Source organism: Myxocyprinus asiaticus, chromosome 13, assembly GCF_019703515.2.
Source record: "Myxocyprinus asiaticus isolate MX2 ecotype Aquarium Trade chromosome 13, UBuf_Myxa_2, whole genome shotgun sequence".
NCBI lineage: Eukaryota > Metazoa > Chordata > Actinopteri > Cypriniformes > Catostomidae > Myxocyprinus > Myxocyprinus asiaticus.
Window position 1 is genome coordinate 46319483 of NC_059356.1, and position 18739 is coordinate 46338221.

The following is an 18739-nucleotide window of genomic DNA, read 5'->3' on the forward strand; positions in this document are numbered from 1 at the left end:
CAATCAATAAACAGAGAGAGATCATGGACTCGTTATGGTTGGAAATAAATTGTATTTTTATTTTATTAGGAACATAACAATTAAACTCTTTACTGTTGAAAATTACTCAAACAGTTATCTGAATGAAATTAAAATAATATAATTAAAAGCAAGGGTTTCCAAATCCAACACGTGTCTGCAGCTCTCGGATCTCCTGTAGAAGAGATTCTTTCTGTAAATCCATCTGTGAAAACAAACATAAAAAGGGCGAATGATGACATATAATTGGATACCACAGACTTATATGGGTATTTGTGTAATTATTAACAAACACATTAAACCTTATTCATAAAACATGAGCAAAAGAAATGTCTGTAAATCTTTCAAAAAGCCATTTTTATGTACTGTAAATTGTCCCATTGAATTGAATGAGTCAATTTGCTTTAACATAGGCTACAATTTACAGAGAAGTCCATTCTGCTCTCTTTCATGAATAAAGCCCATTACCGTTAAAGAGTACAAACCTTTATAGCATATTTATATGACTGCTCTGCCTCGAGTTTTCGGCCAGTCTGAAAAGACAAAGACATGTTGTGTTATTTATAGTGAATAAAAGGAATATTCCGGGTTCAATACAAGTTGAGCTCAGTCGAAGGCATTTGTGGCAAAATGTTGATTACTACAAACAAATTAATTTTGACTTCTTTAAAAAAAAGCAAAAATCTGGGTTACAGTGAGGCACTTACAATGGAAGTGAATGGGGCCAATTTTTTGAGGGTTTAATGGCAGAATTCTTCTGTCAAAACTTTTGTATTATTTGAGCTGTAAAGTTTTTTGAATTGCTGTTTCTACATTCGTTTTAGGGTTTATGGCATCGTCATGGCAATGAAGTTGTAAAATTGGCTATAACTTTACACAGAAGAGGTTAGTACTGTACGTGATTTTATCGCACTAAAATCATGTTAACATGCATATTGGTTACGTCTTGAGGCTATTCTTTTGAAGCAGTGAGTATTTTAACATTTACAAATTGGCCCCCATTCATTTCCATTATAAGTGCCTCACTGTAACCCAGATTTTTTTTTTTTTTTTTTTAAGAAACTGATTTTTGTGGTAGTCAACATTATGCCACAAATGCTGTCGTTTGTGCTTCAACCTGGAATATTCCTTTAAATATTACAAAACAAAAAATAAGTTCTGTATTTATAGTTAAATATTGACTGTAACTATTTGCATCATAAGATGTGGAAAAACGAAAGAAATGAAATATGAGGGAATTAATAATTAAAAATACATTCCTTAACAATGCAAGAATGCAAATTACGGACCTGTAAACACACTAGAGACAGGTAACCCCACACCTCTGGATTCCTGTTATTGAGTGTGTTGGCTTCAGTCAATGCCTCCTCAGCCTCTGTTAGTTCCTCTAGCTAACATCACAACAAAATCAAATATGAGCATTGAACCAGGACAATTAGACAAGAAATCTTTTTAAATCAATTGTATGGGTGTACTACTACTTTAAATAATAAAACTGATCTCAGTGACACAATCTGTGATTGGACAATGTCGATAATCCTCAACCAATCACAAGCTCTCCTTCAAATTGTGGATCCAGCTGTACTCACTCTATAGCAGGCGATTCCCAGCCCGAGCCAAGTGAGACATGATGGAGAGCTTTTGCAGGCACGCAGGAATACTCTTTTGGCTTTTTCATACTGTAGATGGATTAAAGCACACACATTTAAAAAGTCAAATTATTCTTAAATATAAATAAAAACAAAAAGTTCCTTGATTCAAATGCCATCTCACTTCTCCATCCTGTATGTAGATGAAGCCCAGACGCAGGCATATGGAGTGTGTGTCTGATGCATCCAGCACAGATTCCAGCGTCCGTTCATAGCAGCTCTGAGCCTGAATATAATCACCCCTCACATAGTGTAGGTGACCCCACAGCGCCCATATATCTGGATTCTGCAAAGATCAAATAAAAAAATTAATAATCAGAACTGAGCGACATTTAGAGAAGACGAACATCTAAATGTATTTTAGTCATGACAACTGTCGGAAAGATTTAGCTGTATTGATATGATATTGGTCTTGGCGGACTAGATTTGCTACGCTGCTGCTTCTGCACAGCAAGTATGGAGACTTTCTACTGCTAGAACAATCACAGACATGCTGAGTAAAGCATGTAGGACATGCTCCTGCACAATTAGAAGTAAATGTAATCCCCATGTAGCAGATCTAGACATGTGGTGCTGGGGAGGTGGAGGGTTTCAGAGAAAACTCTCGCAGTATGCAGCAGTTAAACTGGCTTACTTGCAAACTGAGCAAATTTAAATGTTAAGCAAAGAGAGAGTATGCAAGTTGATTGACTACCTGAATACATGTCAAAGGGCCTATCATCTTACACCCTTTGAGCCGATTGGCTTAACGTGTAGCATGTTAGCGAGCTGACTGGCTAACAGATAACGAGTTCAAAGAACCTATCAGCTTGAAACATTCAGAGTTTCATGCTTGAACTTTGTCATTAAAACTGCATAAATGGGTTGTTGACATCAAATACTATTGGAAAGTTGACACATCCTGCAGCGTGACATGTAAAACCAGGGGCTCATCCCCCCTGACAAAATGTACAAAATGGTGCATCATATTTTGGTAAAATAAAAAAAGCAAAATTCTTTTCATATTTTACATTTTTCATTATTATTAATATATATATTTTTTCATTTTCTCTTTCCAATACATTTTAATTGCATTAATTTATTTTTAGTTTTCACTTGATGAATTATGAATCATTCACCACACCCACTCTGACATGCTCTGGCACCCCCCGGTTTGAGAACCGCTGTGCTAAATTATCGTAAACAGCAACAGGCTCAGTGGTTAGCACTGTTGCCTCACAGCAAGAAGGTATGGGGTTCGAGTCCCGGCTCAACTGGGCCTTTCTGTGTGGAGTTTGCATGTTCTCCCCGTGTTCACGTGGGTCCCCTCTGGGTGCTCCGGTTTCCCCCACAAGTCCAAAAACATGCAGGTTAAGTGAATCGGAGACTATAAAATTGCCCCGTAGGTGTGAGTGAGAGTCCCCCAGCCATTGGGGGTTGCGTCAGGAAGGGCACCCGGCGTAAAACCTGTGCCAAGTCAAATATGCGGATCACAGATGGTCCACTGTGGCGACCCCTAATGGGAGAAGCCGAAAGAAGAAGAATGCATGCAGTTATGATGTCACATTAAAGGAATATTCTGGATTCAACACAAGTTAATCTCAATCAACAGCATTTGTGACATAATGCTGATTACCACAACATTTTTTTCGACTTATCCCTCTGGGTTCCAGTGAGGCACTTACAATGGAAGTGAATGGGGGCCAATTTTTGAATGTTAAAATACTCACTGTTTCAAAAGTATAGAAACAAGACATAAACAATGTGCATGTTTATATGATTTAATGTGATAAAATCACTTACTAACCTTATCTGTGTAAAGTTATAACCAATTTTACAACTTCTTTGTCATGATGACTGTGAAATCGATGATTTAAACAACATTACAGCTCCATAATCCATGAGATTTATCAGAAGAATTAATGTAAGTGCTTTTATAAAACTATAAGCTTCACATTTCTGCCTTTAAAACCTTCATTGTAACTGCCTCACTGTAACCTCGATTTTTGCTTTTTTTTTAAAGAAAAGGAGGGACAAGTTGAAATCAGTTTTTGAGGTAATCAACATTATGCCACAAATGCTGTCGTTGAGCTTAACTTGTATTGAGCACGGAATATTCCTTTGATTAAGAGACTTCTTGAAACGTTTATACTTTTAAAAATTCATTTTTAAAATGAGCTTGTGAAAGCAAAAATGCTGCAAAACTTAATTTTGAAATAATCATTTTAAACCGGTTAATACAAAAATATTCACTTTTACTTATGCATTTGTATTGTTACCTAAACCCTTATGCTGAATTAAAGACAAAAGCTGAAGGACATGTTATGCACCAAATACCCAAATATAATGCACAGGAAGTGGAATTGTTTAGACCTGGATGTCGTCACTCAATGCCTCTCTCAAGCTGTCTTCAGCGCTGTCGTGTTCTCCTCTCAGCAGCTGGAGTTGAGCGAGTGCGAGATGAAACAAGCTGTTGGTTCCTCTGTCTGGAGACAGCAGCTCTAGAGCCAATGCCCGCTGTGCCATCTGAATAACACAATCTAACATTAAAATGGTCATATCATACATTTTTTAAAACATGAAGGAAAATGTAAATATCAGTGCTTATTCACCCACAGGGTCTAGTGATATTTTGTGTAAATCGCTGACCTGTAAGGCGTAACTCTGCAGAAGAAACTGCACTGTCTCCATGAAGATAGTGGTTTTGAGACTGGAGGAGGAAGTTTTGTGTTGTGCTCTCTCTTTACTCTCCCAGCTGATCTGTGGCCTGTGATCTTCAATGTCTGCATCTGTATCAGCACCTTCAAAGCACATGATCCCAGTCAGATCAGTTATGAGAGCGTGATAAAAAGCCATTTGCCTCTGAGCACATGGAAATGAGGTGGTCACCTGTCTTTTCTGTTTTGCTAGCTGCAGTCTCACTGGTTTCATCTCCCTGGTCTTTCATCTCACCAGACTGAGATTGAGTTTGATTATCAGTGGTTTTCTCTGGTCTACTCACTGTGCCACTCCGCAGGACTGAACTAAGCTGCTTATTGGCCTCCAGAAACGCCATCTCGGCCTGAATGGACTTCTCCTGAGACTGGCAGAACACACCTGAGACCATATTCAAAAATATCTTCAGGATTATTGAGTTAACAGACTTTTTATCTCATACTTGACTTTTTATCTCATAATTTTGATTTTTAATCTCATAATTTTGAATTTTTATCTCATAATTTTGAATTTATATCTCATAATAATGAATGTTTATCTCAATTTTGACTATCTCAGAATTCTGACTTTTTTTAATAATAATTAGGTCTCAAAATGTTGACTTTTAAATCTCTTATTATGACTTAGCATCTCATAATTATGACTTTTTAATCTCAATTTTTGATTTAGCATCTCAAAAACTTGACTGTTTATCTCATAATTACGACCTCTTATCTCATAATTTACTTTTTATCTCACTCATCATAATTATGACTCCATATTTTGACTTTTGACTTTGTCAAAATTTTGACTTAAATCTCTTAACTATGACTTAGCATCTCATAATTATGACTTTTTATCTCATAATTGACTTTTATCTCGAAAGTTTGACTTTTGTGTCATACTTTTGACTTATTCTTTTTTTTATCTCATAATTATGAGATCATTTTAATTTACCAAAGCACAATTTTTTATGTGTCTGAAATGGGCTTCCATGGCAGAAGTCATCATTCTATTTCAAAAATGTAAAATATAGGATTTGAGATGTGCTGGAAATGACATTTTGATGGGAATTTTCATGACTTTCAGAGAAAAAAAAAAGACATAAATCTCCTGTGATGCGTGTACATACACTGTTGGACATTGTTAATAGAGAAATTAAATAAAAACTTGTGAGAGTGTAAAACGTGTTTACTTCATAGATGTTAACAGTGCTAAAAGTGCCCAAAGTTGAAGAAACACCCATTTAAAGTCATCATGAAGCATTCACAACCTATTTTTACTTTAAAGTAAAACAGGATATTCAACAAGAAAAAATGTGATTCTATCCATCCAGTTGACAAACAGGTCTTTCACTGGCTGTTTATTCTTGTTCTCACCAAATAAAGTCCAGGCGACCACATTACTCGGTTCAACACAAGTCGCTCTTTCAAAGAAGGTTTCGGCATCGCCATAGTGTCCACTCATTTCTGATAGTACACCACACATGAGCAAACTGCACAAAACACAACACGACAAAACGAGTTAAACGATTCATTGAGGTGACTGCACCGAGCCTGAATCATTTCTGTCCACTAACCTCGGTGTGTGTGTTTGATCAACAGATAAGGCCTGTTGAAAACACTCCTCGGCTTTCAGGTGTTCAGCAGTCAGCATGTGAAACACTCCGTAATCAAACCAGTGAGATGGATCGCTGCGGTCTCGAACCAGACGCTACAAAGAGATACAGAGAATTCAGAAAGGCATGAATTACATCCCATGATGAAACTCTACCATATCACATGTTAGCAAAAAATAATTGCTGCCTTTCAACCCAGAGTTATATTATTATAAAACCAATAAAATCCTAATATAAGCAACTATTATATTGCTCAGAGTTTGCTCTTTCATAGCTCAGAAGACTTACTGTAATTCTTACTGTAATGGGTGTTTCATTAACTACGGGGACTTTTAGCACTGAGGATTTCAAGAAAATAAAGTCTCATTATAACATTTTTAAAAATTAAATCTGACCCTAACCCTAAGAAAGAAATAAATTATTACATTTGTTATAATAAAAATCAATCCTTGGGACAGGAAAGTGCCTGAAGTCGAAGAAACACCCATCTACTACAGAATACAACATTGTTATGCACTTTATACTGTATCACAGAGTACTGTAAAAGAGTATATAGTATACACTTATGGGTATAACCAGAATGCAGTTTGATAGTATGTAGTTTTGGAGCAGCAAATGTGCCATAACAAGGTAAAATGTCAAATGGGGTTGTGAATTCGTCAGTTTACCTCCTGATAATACTGTGCAGCCAGCTGGTAGTCAGTGTTGAGTTCGGCCTCTTTGGCGAAGTGTTTGAGTTGAGAACAATTCAGCAAAGCTTCATGATGTGTGTCTTGAGAGTCCACTGACAGAGTCTGATTCACAGGAACATGTGGAGAACACACAATGAACAGTCATTAGACAGATAAAACAAAGTATATCACTTAAAATCTGACTGCTGTGCATGCATATGTGACATCACATTTGGGATGCCGTCAAATCTGAAGAAAGAAAGTCATACGGGTTTGGAATAAAAACATTTTTTTTATTATTATTATTTTTATTTTATTTTTATTTTTGGGTGAACTGTCCCTTTAAGTGGCATCACCTTATTGAGGGCAGCATGCATCTCATCCACCAGGAACACGTAGAGTTGACTCAAGAACGCCTGCAACTGCTCGGGATCTGAGAAGGCTTCTGTCCTCAACATCTTCTCTCTTACGATCCGCACCACAGAGTACTGCCACACACAACAGTCATGACAACAGCCTTTTGGATTCAGCATAAAAAATAAAATGTTATGTAAGCAATATTATACAAAGGGTTCACCTTCATCTGTTCCTTAAAGGCAAAGTATTTTCCGGAGCAGTTGAGTTCAGCGATCAGCTGAGTTTTGCGCTGTTGTTGCTGGGCGGGATCCAAAGGTTTCCCATCAGGCACAAATGCTGCCCCGAACATCTGCTGGTACTGATCCAACACCTGAGTGGCCACACTCGCTATCTGAGATTGATATTCATGCACCGCCTGAAAATATTAAAGACAATTTGAGAGGTAATGTTTCTCAAGACAAACTTTTATCTTGGCTTGACAAAGCCTAGTCTTAAAGTTTAAACTAGTTTTGAAAGTTTGATGGTTATATAGACATAACAGTAAGACAAACCATCAGCTAACTAGCTAGCTAGTCATACAGACTGTCACTTAAATAGTCAGATAAACTAGATAGAGAGAGAGAGATTTCAAAATAAATAAAAGGCCTTTTGTGGGTTTGTTTACATTTGAATTTTTGACAGTTGGAGTTTGAATTAACGAGCATTCCGTTGGCCTCTTTGAACATTCCGTCAATAAAAAAGTATTTGAAATAGATCAAAGGCCTTTTGTGGGTTTGTTTACATTTGAATATTTGACAGTTGGAGTTTGAATTAACGAGCATTCTATTGGCCTGTTTCAACATTACGTCAATAAAAAGTCTATGTGAATTTTTACATTTTTGACCGTTTGTTGTGCGGAAACCGTAAGTTTTATCAGTTAGAAAAGACATAGCACACTGTTCCGGAAAATTCTGAAGATCTGTGGCAAGTTTAGTGAATGTAATTTGAAAGAAATTTTGGTCTCGGTTTAGGAATTTTGAAAAAATTAAGTTTGTAGAATAACACAATATATTGGCTTTGTCAAGCCAAAATAATACTTATCATTTATTAAAAGAATAGTTCATGCAAAAATGTAAACTCTGTCATTAACTGACCCTCATAAATTTGGTCTGTTCCCCACACAAGTCAACTTGACTATTTTATGGTACTTTAATGGTGCTTTTTTTGTCCTTTTTGGAGCTTGACGCATCAGTACCCAATCACTTTCATTGTATGGAAAAAAGCAGTGTGAACATTCTTCAAAGCATCTAGTTTTTCTTTCATTCCATGGAAAAAAGAAAATAATACTAATCACCCAAAAATGAACATTTTCCATCATTTTCTAGACTGGAATTTTACACCTACTTTTATTATACTTCTATGATTCTTTGTATGGTCATTTTTAGAGCTCAACAGCATCTGTTTATATATATATATATATATATATATATATATATATATATATATATAGAAAAACATTTTTTACATCTCCTTTTCTGTTCTACAGAATATAGAAAGTCATATGAGTTTGGAACAACATGAGGGTGATTAATTTTCCATTTTGGGTGAACTATTCCTTTAAGTGTTATTTCGTTTTTATTACAGTGTAAACTGTTGAAATGTCTGTACACATGTCTAGTTTCTGGCCACATGAGGGCATTACAGATAAAGAATTGACTATGAGGGTAAGAAGAAGACATTGTGTGATCAAGATGGAAAGAAAATAAGACAAAATATTGTGTCTTACTCTCTCTGCTCCTGCAGGGCGTCGAGGTAGAGCAGGTCTGGGAGGAACCAACTCCATCACACTGGACAGAATGAATTCAGATCAAGCACACTATATACAGTCAGCTTTTGAAACTAGATTCAAAATATAATTTATTCCAATCTGACTTTACAAAGTACAGTGTCTATGGTGGTTAAAATCTATCTAGTCACAGTCTCATAAAAGGCATTCAATGGTGTCCAAAAGTGAGTCCACATTGAAAATCTGGGAATCAAAATAAAATGTATTCAAAATCTGAATTTACAAAGTATAATGTCACTGGTGGTTAAACGTAAAACCCATTTGAGGACACAACAATGCTCATGAAATCTCCATTTACCGTTTGGCCAGCTCCTCCGGTGGTCTTTTTGGAACCAGCGGTTTTTCCAAAGAGATTTCAACAACAAAGTATGATTTTGAATCCACGTACATCTGAGATAATAACACAAGTTCTTCATTAACTTGGGAGTGATAGTGAAGAATCACACCTTATCAAGTGTAATTCCATATTTTATTTCATTTATTGATAGATGAACTGACCTCTCCCTCTGTGTTCACCTGTACCTCCAGATCAGCCTGACTGTCGGTCTGAGCAGGTTTACCCTGAGAACCCGGCTATAGAAAAAGAGCGACAGTGAGTCAAACAAACACAGCAATGTCATGCAGCACATTGGTTTTATAGCTTATATACAGTATTTGTATCCTTTTTCTGTGTTTAATAAAAAATGGCCTCATTTGTGTCAACTTTATTTCTCCCAAGGAATTTTAAGAGAAACATAAGAGACAAAGTTGATGATACTTAACGGAGTAGTAAACAGTAGTAGTAGTAACAGTATTAAAGGGATAATTCACCCTAAAATGAAAATTCTCTCATCATTTACTCACCCTCATGCCATTCCAGATGTGTATGACTTTCTTTCTTCAGCAGAATACAAATGAAGATTTTTAGAAGAATATTTCAGCTCTGTAGGTGGTTAAATCCATGTCTTCAGAAGTGATATGATAGGTGTGGGTGAGAAAAAGATCAATATTTAAGTCCTTTTTTACTACAAATTCTTCTCCCTGCCCAGTAGGTGGCGATATGCACAAAGAATGCGAATCACTGAAAACACAAGAAGCTATTGCTTTTGAAAACATGGACTTAACCACTGGAGTCATATAGATTACTTTTATGCTGCCTTTATGTGCTTTTGGAGCTTCATAATTTTGGTACCCATAAATTTTATGGACCTACAGAGCTGAAATATTCTTTTAAAAATATCTGTGTTCAGCAGAAGAAAGAAAGCCATACACATCTGTGATGGCATGAGGGTGAGTAAATGATGAGATAATTTTTATTTTTGGATGAACTATCCCTTTAAGTATCCTGTAGAGCTACCCATCCAAGGCTTTCCGGAATTGTCCCGGTTTTTGTCCGTCTGTCCTGAAAAAAATTAAACCTCATTCCTCGATGCAAAACGTCCCAGGATTTGAAAAATGTCCTAATGCGTTCACCAATGTGAGCACTTTTAAAGAAGAAAAAACTGAACAAACATGCTCTCCTAAACCACTCTCTCATATGAATCATTTGAAAGTCCGATTCATTTTAGTGAATCAGTTTGTTTGGACAATTTATACATGTGAAGCTCTTCTAAACTGTCCAACTCATCTGAAGCATCGGGAGGCCTGATTCATTTTACTGAATAGGTTTGTTTTGATGATTTATGTAGATGAACCGCATTAAGGGACATTTCATTTGAGTTTCACGCTGAAGACCTTCTGCATTTTCACGTCTTCTTATGTTGCTAAATATTTGGTTAAATGTTGCTGTGCACCACTATGTTTTCAATTCCTTTATTCACATAATGGTGTACTGTATCTGTTCAAATGCTTTTTAATGCTGATAGTTATCTATTTAAAAAAGATAATGCTTCAATGTATTTAGGGCCTATAAGTGAAAACTTGTAGTGAACTCAAAATTGGTCAGGTACTGAATAGGCAAATATGTTAAACTTATGCACAATAAAATTATCGATGCTGTTGTTTGATTGAATTATATGCTGTTTTGCAGTAATTTCCATATCAGATAAGGAATAAACTGTCAAAAAAAAATGTATTGCTTGAGTGATGGCCAGCATTAGATTACTTTTTTTTTTAGGGTGTCCAGGAATTCTACAGGGCCAAGGTGACTTCTGAGAGACACACAGTAAGAATATAAAGCAACAAAATGAATGTGGATAGTTTGGGATCATTTGGTCTTGTTATAATTTGAGCACAGTTTGAGACACTGAGATTTCTGAAACTCTTAAGGAGACACAATTGCGGGGGGCTGGATAGCTCAGCGAGTAAACGCTGAGCTACCACACCTGGAGTCATGAGTTTGAATCCAGGGCGTGCTGAGTGACTCCAGCCAGGTCTCCTAAGCAAACAAATTGGCCCGGTTGCTAGGGTGGGTAGAGTCACATTGGGTTAACCTCCTCATGGTGACTAAAATGTGGTTCTCGCTCTTGGTGGTGCGCGTGGTGAGTTGTGCATGGATGCCGTGGAGAATAGCGTGAAGCCTCCACACGCACTATGTCTCCGCCGTAATGCGCTCAACAAGCAACGTGATAAGATGCGCGGATTGACGGTCTCAGACGCGGAGGCAACTGAGATTCGTCCTCTACCACCCAGATTGAGGCAAGTCACTACACCACCACGAGGACTTAGAGCGCATTGGGAATTGGGCATGCCAAATTGGGGAGAAAAGGGGGATAAAAAGGAAACACAGTTGCTGCGGTATTTGTCTAGCGGGCAGCTGTAGAGCCAGATGGTCAGTTGGTGGAGTGCTTGTGTGTTCCTAGCCTTTCTCCGTCTGCTGCTGAGCCACAGGGCGCACGAGAGGAGCAGATGAGCAAAGGAGATGATTCACCCCGCTGCGCCGAGGTGCCAATCTGCTGCTATTACAGCTAATTGCTTTGGGAAGCGTGTCTCAACCACAGATTCGGATTTAATTAGTGGGGGAATATCAAACACGAAACCCCAATGGTGCATCTGCTCCAAATGATCTTATCCAATAAACTCTATCGTCTCTCAGTTGGATAGAAACAAAGAATTGGTCTGTATGACATTCTAAGGCAGCTATCTCTGCTGAAAAGACCACCATATGTTGTGTTTTGGATGCTGGTCACCGACATGAGATGCTGGTGTGAGATGATTCTTTTACAATTCGTTATGAGAAATGCTAAAAGTTCAGGCATGAAACTCTGATAGATTTTTTTGAACTTGTTATTTGTTAGCCAATCAGCTCGCATGGTGTAACCTGATAGGTCCTTTGATGTGTAAATGAGTAACCAACCAACTATTGTACTCTCTCTTTGCCTAACATTTAATATTGCTCAGTTTGCAAGTAAGCCAGTTTAACTGCCACGTACTGTGAGTTTTCTCTGAAACCCTCCACCTCCCCAGCACCACCTATCTAGATCTGCTACATGGGGATTGTATTTACTTCTAATTGTGCATGCAGCATGTCCTACATGCTTTATTCACAGCGTAGCAGATCTTGCCTACCAAAACTGATATCCTATCAATATGTCATACATCAATATGTATGTACTTTTTGCTTTTTTTAATACATGAAGGACGAATCGAAATTATTTTTATAGTAATCAGCATTGTGCCACAAATGCTGTCGATTGAGCTTGTACTGAACCCGGAATATTCCTTTAAGGCTATCTCATTTGTGATTTTTCTTTTCTTCAGGTTTGGAGAGAGATAACAGCAGTCAGTCAGTACCATTCTAGAAGCGTCTTTGTTTCCTTTTTGGGTCTCAGATATTATATTCTGAAGCACCTTTATGGAGCTGACAGAGGACGTGGCTTGAGTTCGACCCAGAGCTGCTGGTGCTCGGCTGTACTCTTTCAGAATACTGTGTGTCCTTTGAGTCTGGAAAGCACAAGCACACTCTCAAATATTTTCAGATAAGTAACTTTTTGCTTAGTTCCACTGACTGATACAATAGTGGTTATGGATTTATACTGACACATCACCATACAAGCACCATGAAAGTAGTCCATTCGACTACGCTATATTGCAAGTCATCCAGTAGGTGACTCTACATCATCATTTCTGCAATCTGATCTAGATCTGATGTATCACTCATTCCATGCACAAGTGAAAAACTCTCTCTCTATATACTCACTTTAGTCAGTAGATCAGACTCATAAAACGGGTAGATTCTGTACACCCCGTGTATACGTTGTACTCCAGGGTACAACAACGGCACCAGATCCACATATACCACTCCATGGAAAGAAATCTGGATCTCATCCTCCCCCTGCAGCACACACAATTGCCCACAATAACAAGACTGCTTCATGTTTTCATCAATTTAAGCACAACAATGAAAATACGGATTTAGTGCCATTAATTACCGTCCTCTCATGGTTTACAGCAGAACACAGTGGCAAAGGTTTTCACAGGGTATGGCCATTAACAATAGAGTACAATAACATATTCTCATAGCTCTTTTAGGGACCCTGTAAATTGATGTAATTTACTCAGCTAATCATGCTGATGTGAAAATAAAATGTCTGTTCAATGCATATACTATTTTCCATTAAAAGATCAGAAGCTGTGTGTTGCCTTACATAATCATTTCTGACTCTTAGCTGAGTGAATCTCACAAAACATGTCAAGAGGTCGTACTTCATCACAAATCAAAACAAAGAGATAAGAGAAAAAGTACTGTGGTCTTCTAGAAAGTAAAGTCTCGTAAAAACATGTTTCACACTCTCACTGATTTTTTTTTAAATGACTACTAACAATGTCCAACAGTGTATATGTATGTTGTACATGCATCACAGGAGGTTTATGTCATTTTTTGTCATTTAAGTCAAGAAAATTCCCACCACAGTGTTATTTCCAGCACATCTCAAATTCTGTTTTGTGTTTAATTTGATTCTGTGCTAGAAATGACACTGATGAAAATAAACCTTTTAAAAAAATGTTTTAATAAAAACGTTTATCATTTTAATAAAATGGCCGACTCCTTTGTCTTAGGCTAATTTCATAGCTAACATGTATCCTAAATAAAATCAATTAAATACTATTTTCACACTTTTTGCATAATTTAACTAAATTATAGCTCTATTGGAAATGACACCCAATGAAAACATTAAGTGATATTTACCTTGATTTTTCTTTGCTTTGTTCAAACATCACTTGTCTCTCACTGAAAACCCTAATAAGTTGACTTTACTCAATTTATTGAGTAAACTCGTACCCCAATTGAACTGAGTAATGGCGTCTCCAAAACTTGTGCAATTAAGTTCACATTACTTGGTGTTTATTCAGAATTAACTGAACTATTTAAGTTAAGGTAACTAGATGAAATTAGACTTAACTCAGATTTGCTATTTAAATATTGTTGTTTCTACTTAATAATTTTAGTTGAATTGTTTTTTTTATTTTTTTTATTTTTTTAATCCCCTTTTCTCCCAATTTGGAATGCCCAATTCCCACTACTTAGTAGGTCCTCGTGTTGGTGTGGTAAATCACCTCAATTCGTGTGGCGGAGGACAAGTCTCAGTTGCCTCCACTTCTGAGACCGTCAATCCGCGCATCTTATCACATGGCTTGTTGTGCATGACACCGCGGAGACTCACAGCATGTGGAGGCTCATGCTACTCTCCACGATCCACGCACAACTTACCACACGCCCCATTGAGAGCAAGAACCATTAATCGTGACCACAAGGAGGTTACCTCATGTGATTCTACCCTCCTTAGCAACCGGGCCAATTTGGTTGCTTCGGAGACCTGGCTGGAGTCACTCAGCACACCCTGGATTCGAACTCGCGACTCCAGGTGTGGTAGTCAGTGTCAATACTCGCTGAGCTACCCAGACCCCCACTTTAGTTGAATTGTTAGAAGTTAAGCTCAATCAACAGCATTTGTGGCATAATATCGATTACCACAAAAATGAATTTCGAATTTCCCTCCTTTTCTTAAAAACAAAAAAGCAAAAATCGTGGTTACAGTGAGGCACTTACAATTGAAGTAAATGTGGCCAATTTTTGGAGGGTTTAACGGCAGAAATGTGAAGCTTATAATTTTATAAAAGCACTTACATTCATTCTTCTGTTAATACGCGTGTATTAATTGAGCTGTAAAGTTGTTTAAATTGTCATTTTTACAGTCATTTTAGGGTGTAAATTGGCTATAACTTTACACAGAAAAGGTTAAGCGATTTTTCTCACACTAAAATCATGTTTACGTGCATATGTTTTGTCTTGTGGCTATACTTTAAAAAAAGAGTATATGAGTATGTGAAAATAAGTATTTTAACGTTCAGAAATTGGCCCCATTCACTTCCATTGTAAGTGCCTCACTGTAACCCAGATTTTTGCTTTTTTTAAAGAAAAGGAGGGGCAAGTAAAAATGAATTTTTGTGGTAATCAACATTATGCCACAAATGCTGACGATTGAGCTGAAATTGCATTGAATATTCCTTTTTATTCTCCACTGAAATGCATATACACCAAAGGGGACACAGATCTGCATAATGGTGCAATACCATGAAACAACTTTTTGCAACAAAAAAACATAAATAATCCTACAAAAATTCTAAAACCTTGATGAATTCTTTATAACAACTATTTAAATGTCCCCATAAATTCAAAGGATTATACGGGTATTCCCCATAGCCTCCATTTTGTACTCAATTGTTTTAGTTATTAACACTTAAAATCTTAAGTCTATAGATTTTGTAAGATAAATAAGTTACAGCAACTTTGAGTCATAATTTCAAGTAATGTTTAATTAAGACAGCTTGATTTTTCCAGTAATGACAACATTTGGATTTACAGTTCATCGCAAGCATGCCATTCACGGACACTTTTGTCCACTTGGTTAACAAGTACAATTATTTTTTAAAAACATTTATTTGGGGCAAAATTGTTTGGTAGTGTGGTAGAAATGATGCTAGACAAAAAAAAAAGTCGTAATTTCTTTTTAAACTGATAGAAATAATTTTCACACAATAGATAGATCTCGAAATGGTTTATGTTTATTTCACACTTTGTTTAGATTTTCATAGTTTTAAACATGTAACAATTAGCATTTACTAAATATAATGGATTTTATAAGTTTAATAAATCTGTTTGTTAAAATAAAAATTAACCCCTGGGACATGAAATTGCCCGAAGTTGAAGAAACACATTTAATAATATGACATGCATTCTTAAGATTCACCCAGCAGAAATCAATGGCTTTGAGTGCTATTTTAATACGGCATAGTATGTGATAAAGTTTAAGATCGATTCTCACCAGCTTGTCTTTGCTTGTCTTCCCAGCTTTGGTTGGTACTATTTGAGGAGCTCTCATGATCTCGATGGGCCACAGTCTGCATTCTGCAATTCTCCGGGACAGACTGAGAGATAGAGAAAACCATTATTTCAGCACAGGAATGTAATGAGTGAAATAATAACAGCACAAATAAGGTAAAGTGCAGCAAAGGAAGAGTTTGCTCACCATGCCACACCCCCTGCATCAATGAAGCAACGACGTGCTGTATCCCAGCTCACCCTTTTCCTGTAACACTCTGCATCTATTCTGAAATCTGTGTCCTACAACACACACACACACACACACACACACACAAACACAAGATCAAATGTTCACTGTGTTTTTCAGGGCAATCCTTTGAAGTCAATCACTACAATGGCCATTAATGACCCAGATCACCTCAATGGCGGTAAGATCTCCATGCTCCAGGTCATCGGGTTCTTCGTCGATGGAGTAACCCTGCATGACCTCGGCCCTTGTGGCAATAAGGGGCCCCAAAGGCCATTTGATAGGTCTTGGCACTGGCTCCCTCTCGCCACCCATTTTTAAGGTGCCATTAGAGAACAACAACACTTCCTCTTTCTGTCAAAAAAGTTAAATAAAATACATAATAATTTATTTTTTTTATTATTATTTTAAACATAAGATTTCATTAGATTTTTCCTTGTTATATGCATTGATGTCTAGAGCACAACAGTGCCCACCCACTTTTTCAGTGTATTTTTTCCATAAATTTTTTTCCATGTGGATTTCATAAAATCCTTTCTAAGCCATGAACTAAACCAACCAATGTAAATCACAACATTACAAACTTTGATTTGAACCCACAAAAAAAAAAAGTATTTGAAAATTGGATAAAAAGACAAAGATACAAGACTGTGTGCTTAAAGTCTTTCATGAGGAGTAGAACTACAATCCCATTGTCACATCATGCCAGTTCACATGATCCTCATCCCCTGAATACTAATCCCTCACTGGACTACAACCCCCATCATGCATTGCCTCCTGCCATTATCTCTCACATCTGTTAATTATTGCTCATTATCTGTGTATTTAAGCCCTGGGGTTCTACCATTCTGTGTTAAGTCTTGCCAGTTCTTTCTTAGTCTGCAATTCTGAGCGGTTATTCCTGTTTGCCTGTTTTGGCTTTTGACCTGTGGCTGTTTATTGTGGATTTTTCCTTTGTGTTCCCCATTTTGGATTTGTCTGCTTCGCTGGACTGTTTCCTGGTTTTGACCTTTTTGCCTGCTTGATCACTCTAAACCTGCATATGGTTCCTACATCTGCCTCTCAGTCTGGTTCGTTACACTCATGAAGCATAGCGAATGTTTTAATTTAATCGTATTAAAAACTATGGAAAAATATAATCAACAACTTTAAAATCAATAGTTTTATAAGTATAGAAACAATACATTTTTAGTTTATTGCAAAATAGTAAGATATACATAATTACTGCATCATTCACAGTGCATTATGGGAGTGTGCAATCACTGTAGATGGTGCTTTTTTTTGTTTTTTTTGCCTCGATCCTCTGATTGGTGGATCTCTGTTCAGCATTATGGGTAGTGTAGTTCTTCACTAGGAATTCTGCAATTAAACACCACAGAAGATGGAAAAGCACGGACTGATGGCTTCAACCGAAGCATATTTCATCAATTAACAACCTCTGAGCTCACAGTAGCTCTGTCTTTAATGTTTTAGAAGTTATCGTTAAAAATCAACGCCCTTAAGGAAAAAGCGAATGGGATTTTTACTTCCGGAGCCAGACTTTTGTGCTCTATTTACAGCTCTCTGGAATACTTGATTGTGATTGGTCAATGGCAGCATTCTGTGGTAAAATATTTTTATATAATGACCACTAAAATGTATAATTGACTGTATAATAAAATAATCAGTGTTTATTTTGCACTAATAACCATCTGACTGTACATTATCCCTTACTTATTTTGTGATTAGATGAATCAGATACTGCCGAATCACTTGAAATGCCACATGAACACTAATGATGACATCACAGTTTTCTTACATCAGCAATAAGGGGCATCTGCAGGGCAGCCACATAGCTGCATGGAGGAGCGGATACAGGATTCCAGACCTCAGGGACGGAATATGCTGTTTCCACGGTGACCATCAGTACGTTAGAGTCAGAGAGCTGGGCATCAGAGAGCAAAGGCTCCGGAATATTGACTGAGACATCCAGTGTGGACTGTAAACAGGAATTTAACAGAATTAGGATAACAGATTTTCCAAAAATGCTAATTCTGTCATCCACTCAGCAACAACCAAGAAACCCTTGCAACCACCTAGCAGCACGCTAAAAAGCAACTAAGAACACCTTGGCAACTGCAAAACGCCCTGGCAACCACCCACAACACCCTAGCACTGCGATGGCAAGTTTTGCACGAGCAAGCACCACTTACATATTCTTAAGGAAATGTAAAAATGTAGTTATGAACATTACTGCTAAAAGTGAGCCATCCTCTTGTAGGGCGATATCAGATGGTGACCCGGGCACCACATGAAGCTGCACACTGGACAAAAAGCCGATCTGACCTAGAAATAAACACATCACTGTCTCAAATCTCCAAGATATGTCACCAGTCCATGAACAGTCACATAAAATGTCTAAAGTACTTTTTGAATTGAATTGAAAGTAAATGGTTTTA

At 37.2% G+C, this 18739-nt stretch overlaps 1 protein-coding gene across 1 annotated transcript; it reads right to left on the reverse strand.

The window, feature by feature from the left end:
* Positions 1 to 43: 43 nt before the first annotated feature.
* cfap70 (cilia and flagella associated protein 70) lies at positions 44 to 18541 on the reverse strand. Its single transcript, XM_051713271.1, has 23 exons — positions 18535 to 18541; positions 18100 to 18279; positions 16473 to 16655; positions 16260 to 16354; positions 16056 to 16158; positions 12929 to 13063; positions 12523 to 12672; positions 9310 to 9384; positions 9110 to 9201; positions 8752 to 8812; positions 7207 to 7401; positions 6986 to 7117; positions 6627 to 6752; positions 5920 to 6053; positions 5720 to 5835; positions 4536 to 4742; positions 4296 to 4447; positions 4020 to 4172; positions 1792 to 1953; positions 1608 to 1697; positions 1308 to 1409; positions 504 to 551; positions 44 to 223 (listed from the first exon to the last, which is right to left on the reverse strand). The coding sequence occupies exons 2-23, from the start codon at positions 18202 to 18204 to the stop codon at positions 143 to 145; spliced, it is 2697 nt and encodes an 898-aa protein (XP_051569231.1). The 5' UTR covers positions 18205 to 18279; positions 18535 to 18541; the 3' UTR covers positions 44 to 142.
* Positions 18542 to 18739: the final 198 nt, after the last annotated feature.

Coding starts and splice junctions, on each gene's coding strand:
- cfap70 (XM_051713271.1), bottom strand. CDS start 18,204: ATGGTCACCGTGGAAACAGCATATTCCGTCCCTGAGGTCTGGAATCCT. Junction 16,355..16,472: donor GAGATCTTACCGCCATTGAG/GTGATCTGGGTC, acceptor TGTGTGTTGTAG/GACACAGATTTCAGAATAGA. Junction 9,385..12,522: donor ACAAAGACGCTTCTAGAATG/GTACTGACTGAC, acceptor CTTTTTCTATAG/CCGGGTTCTCAGGGTAAACC.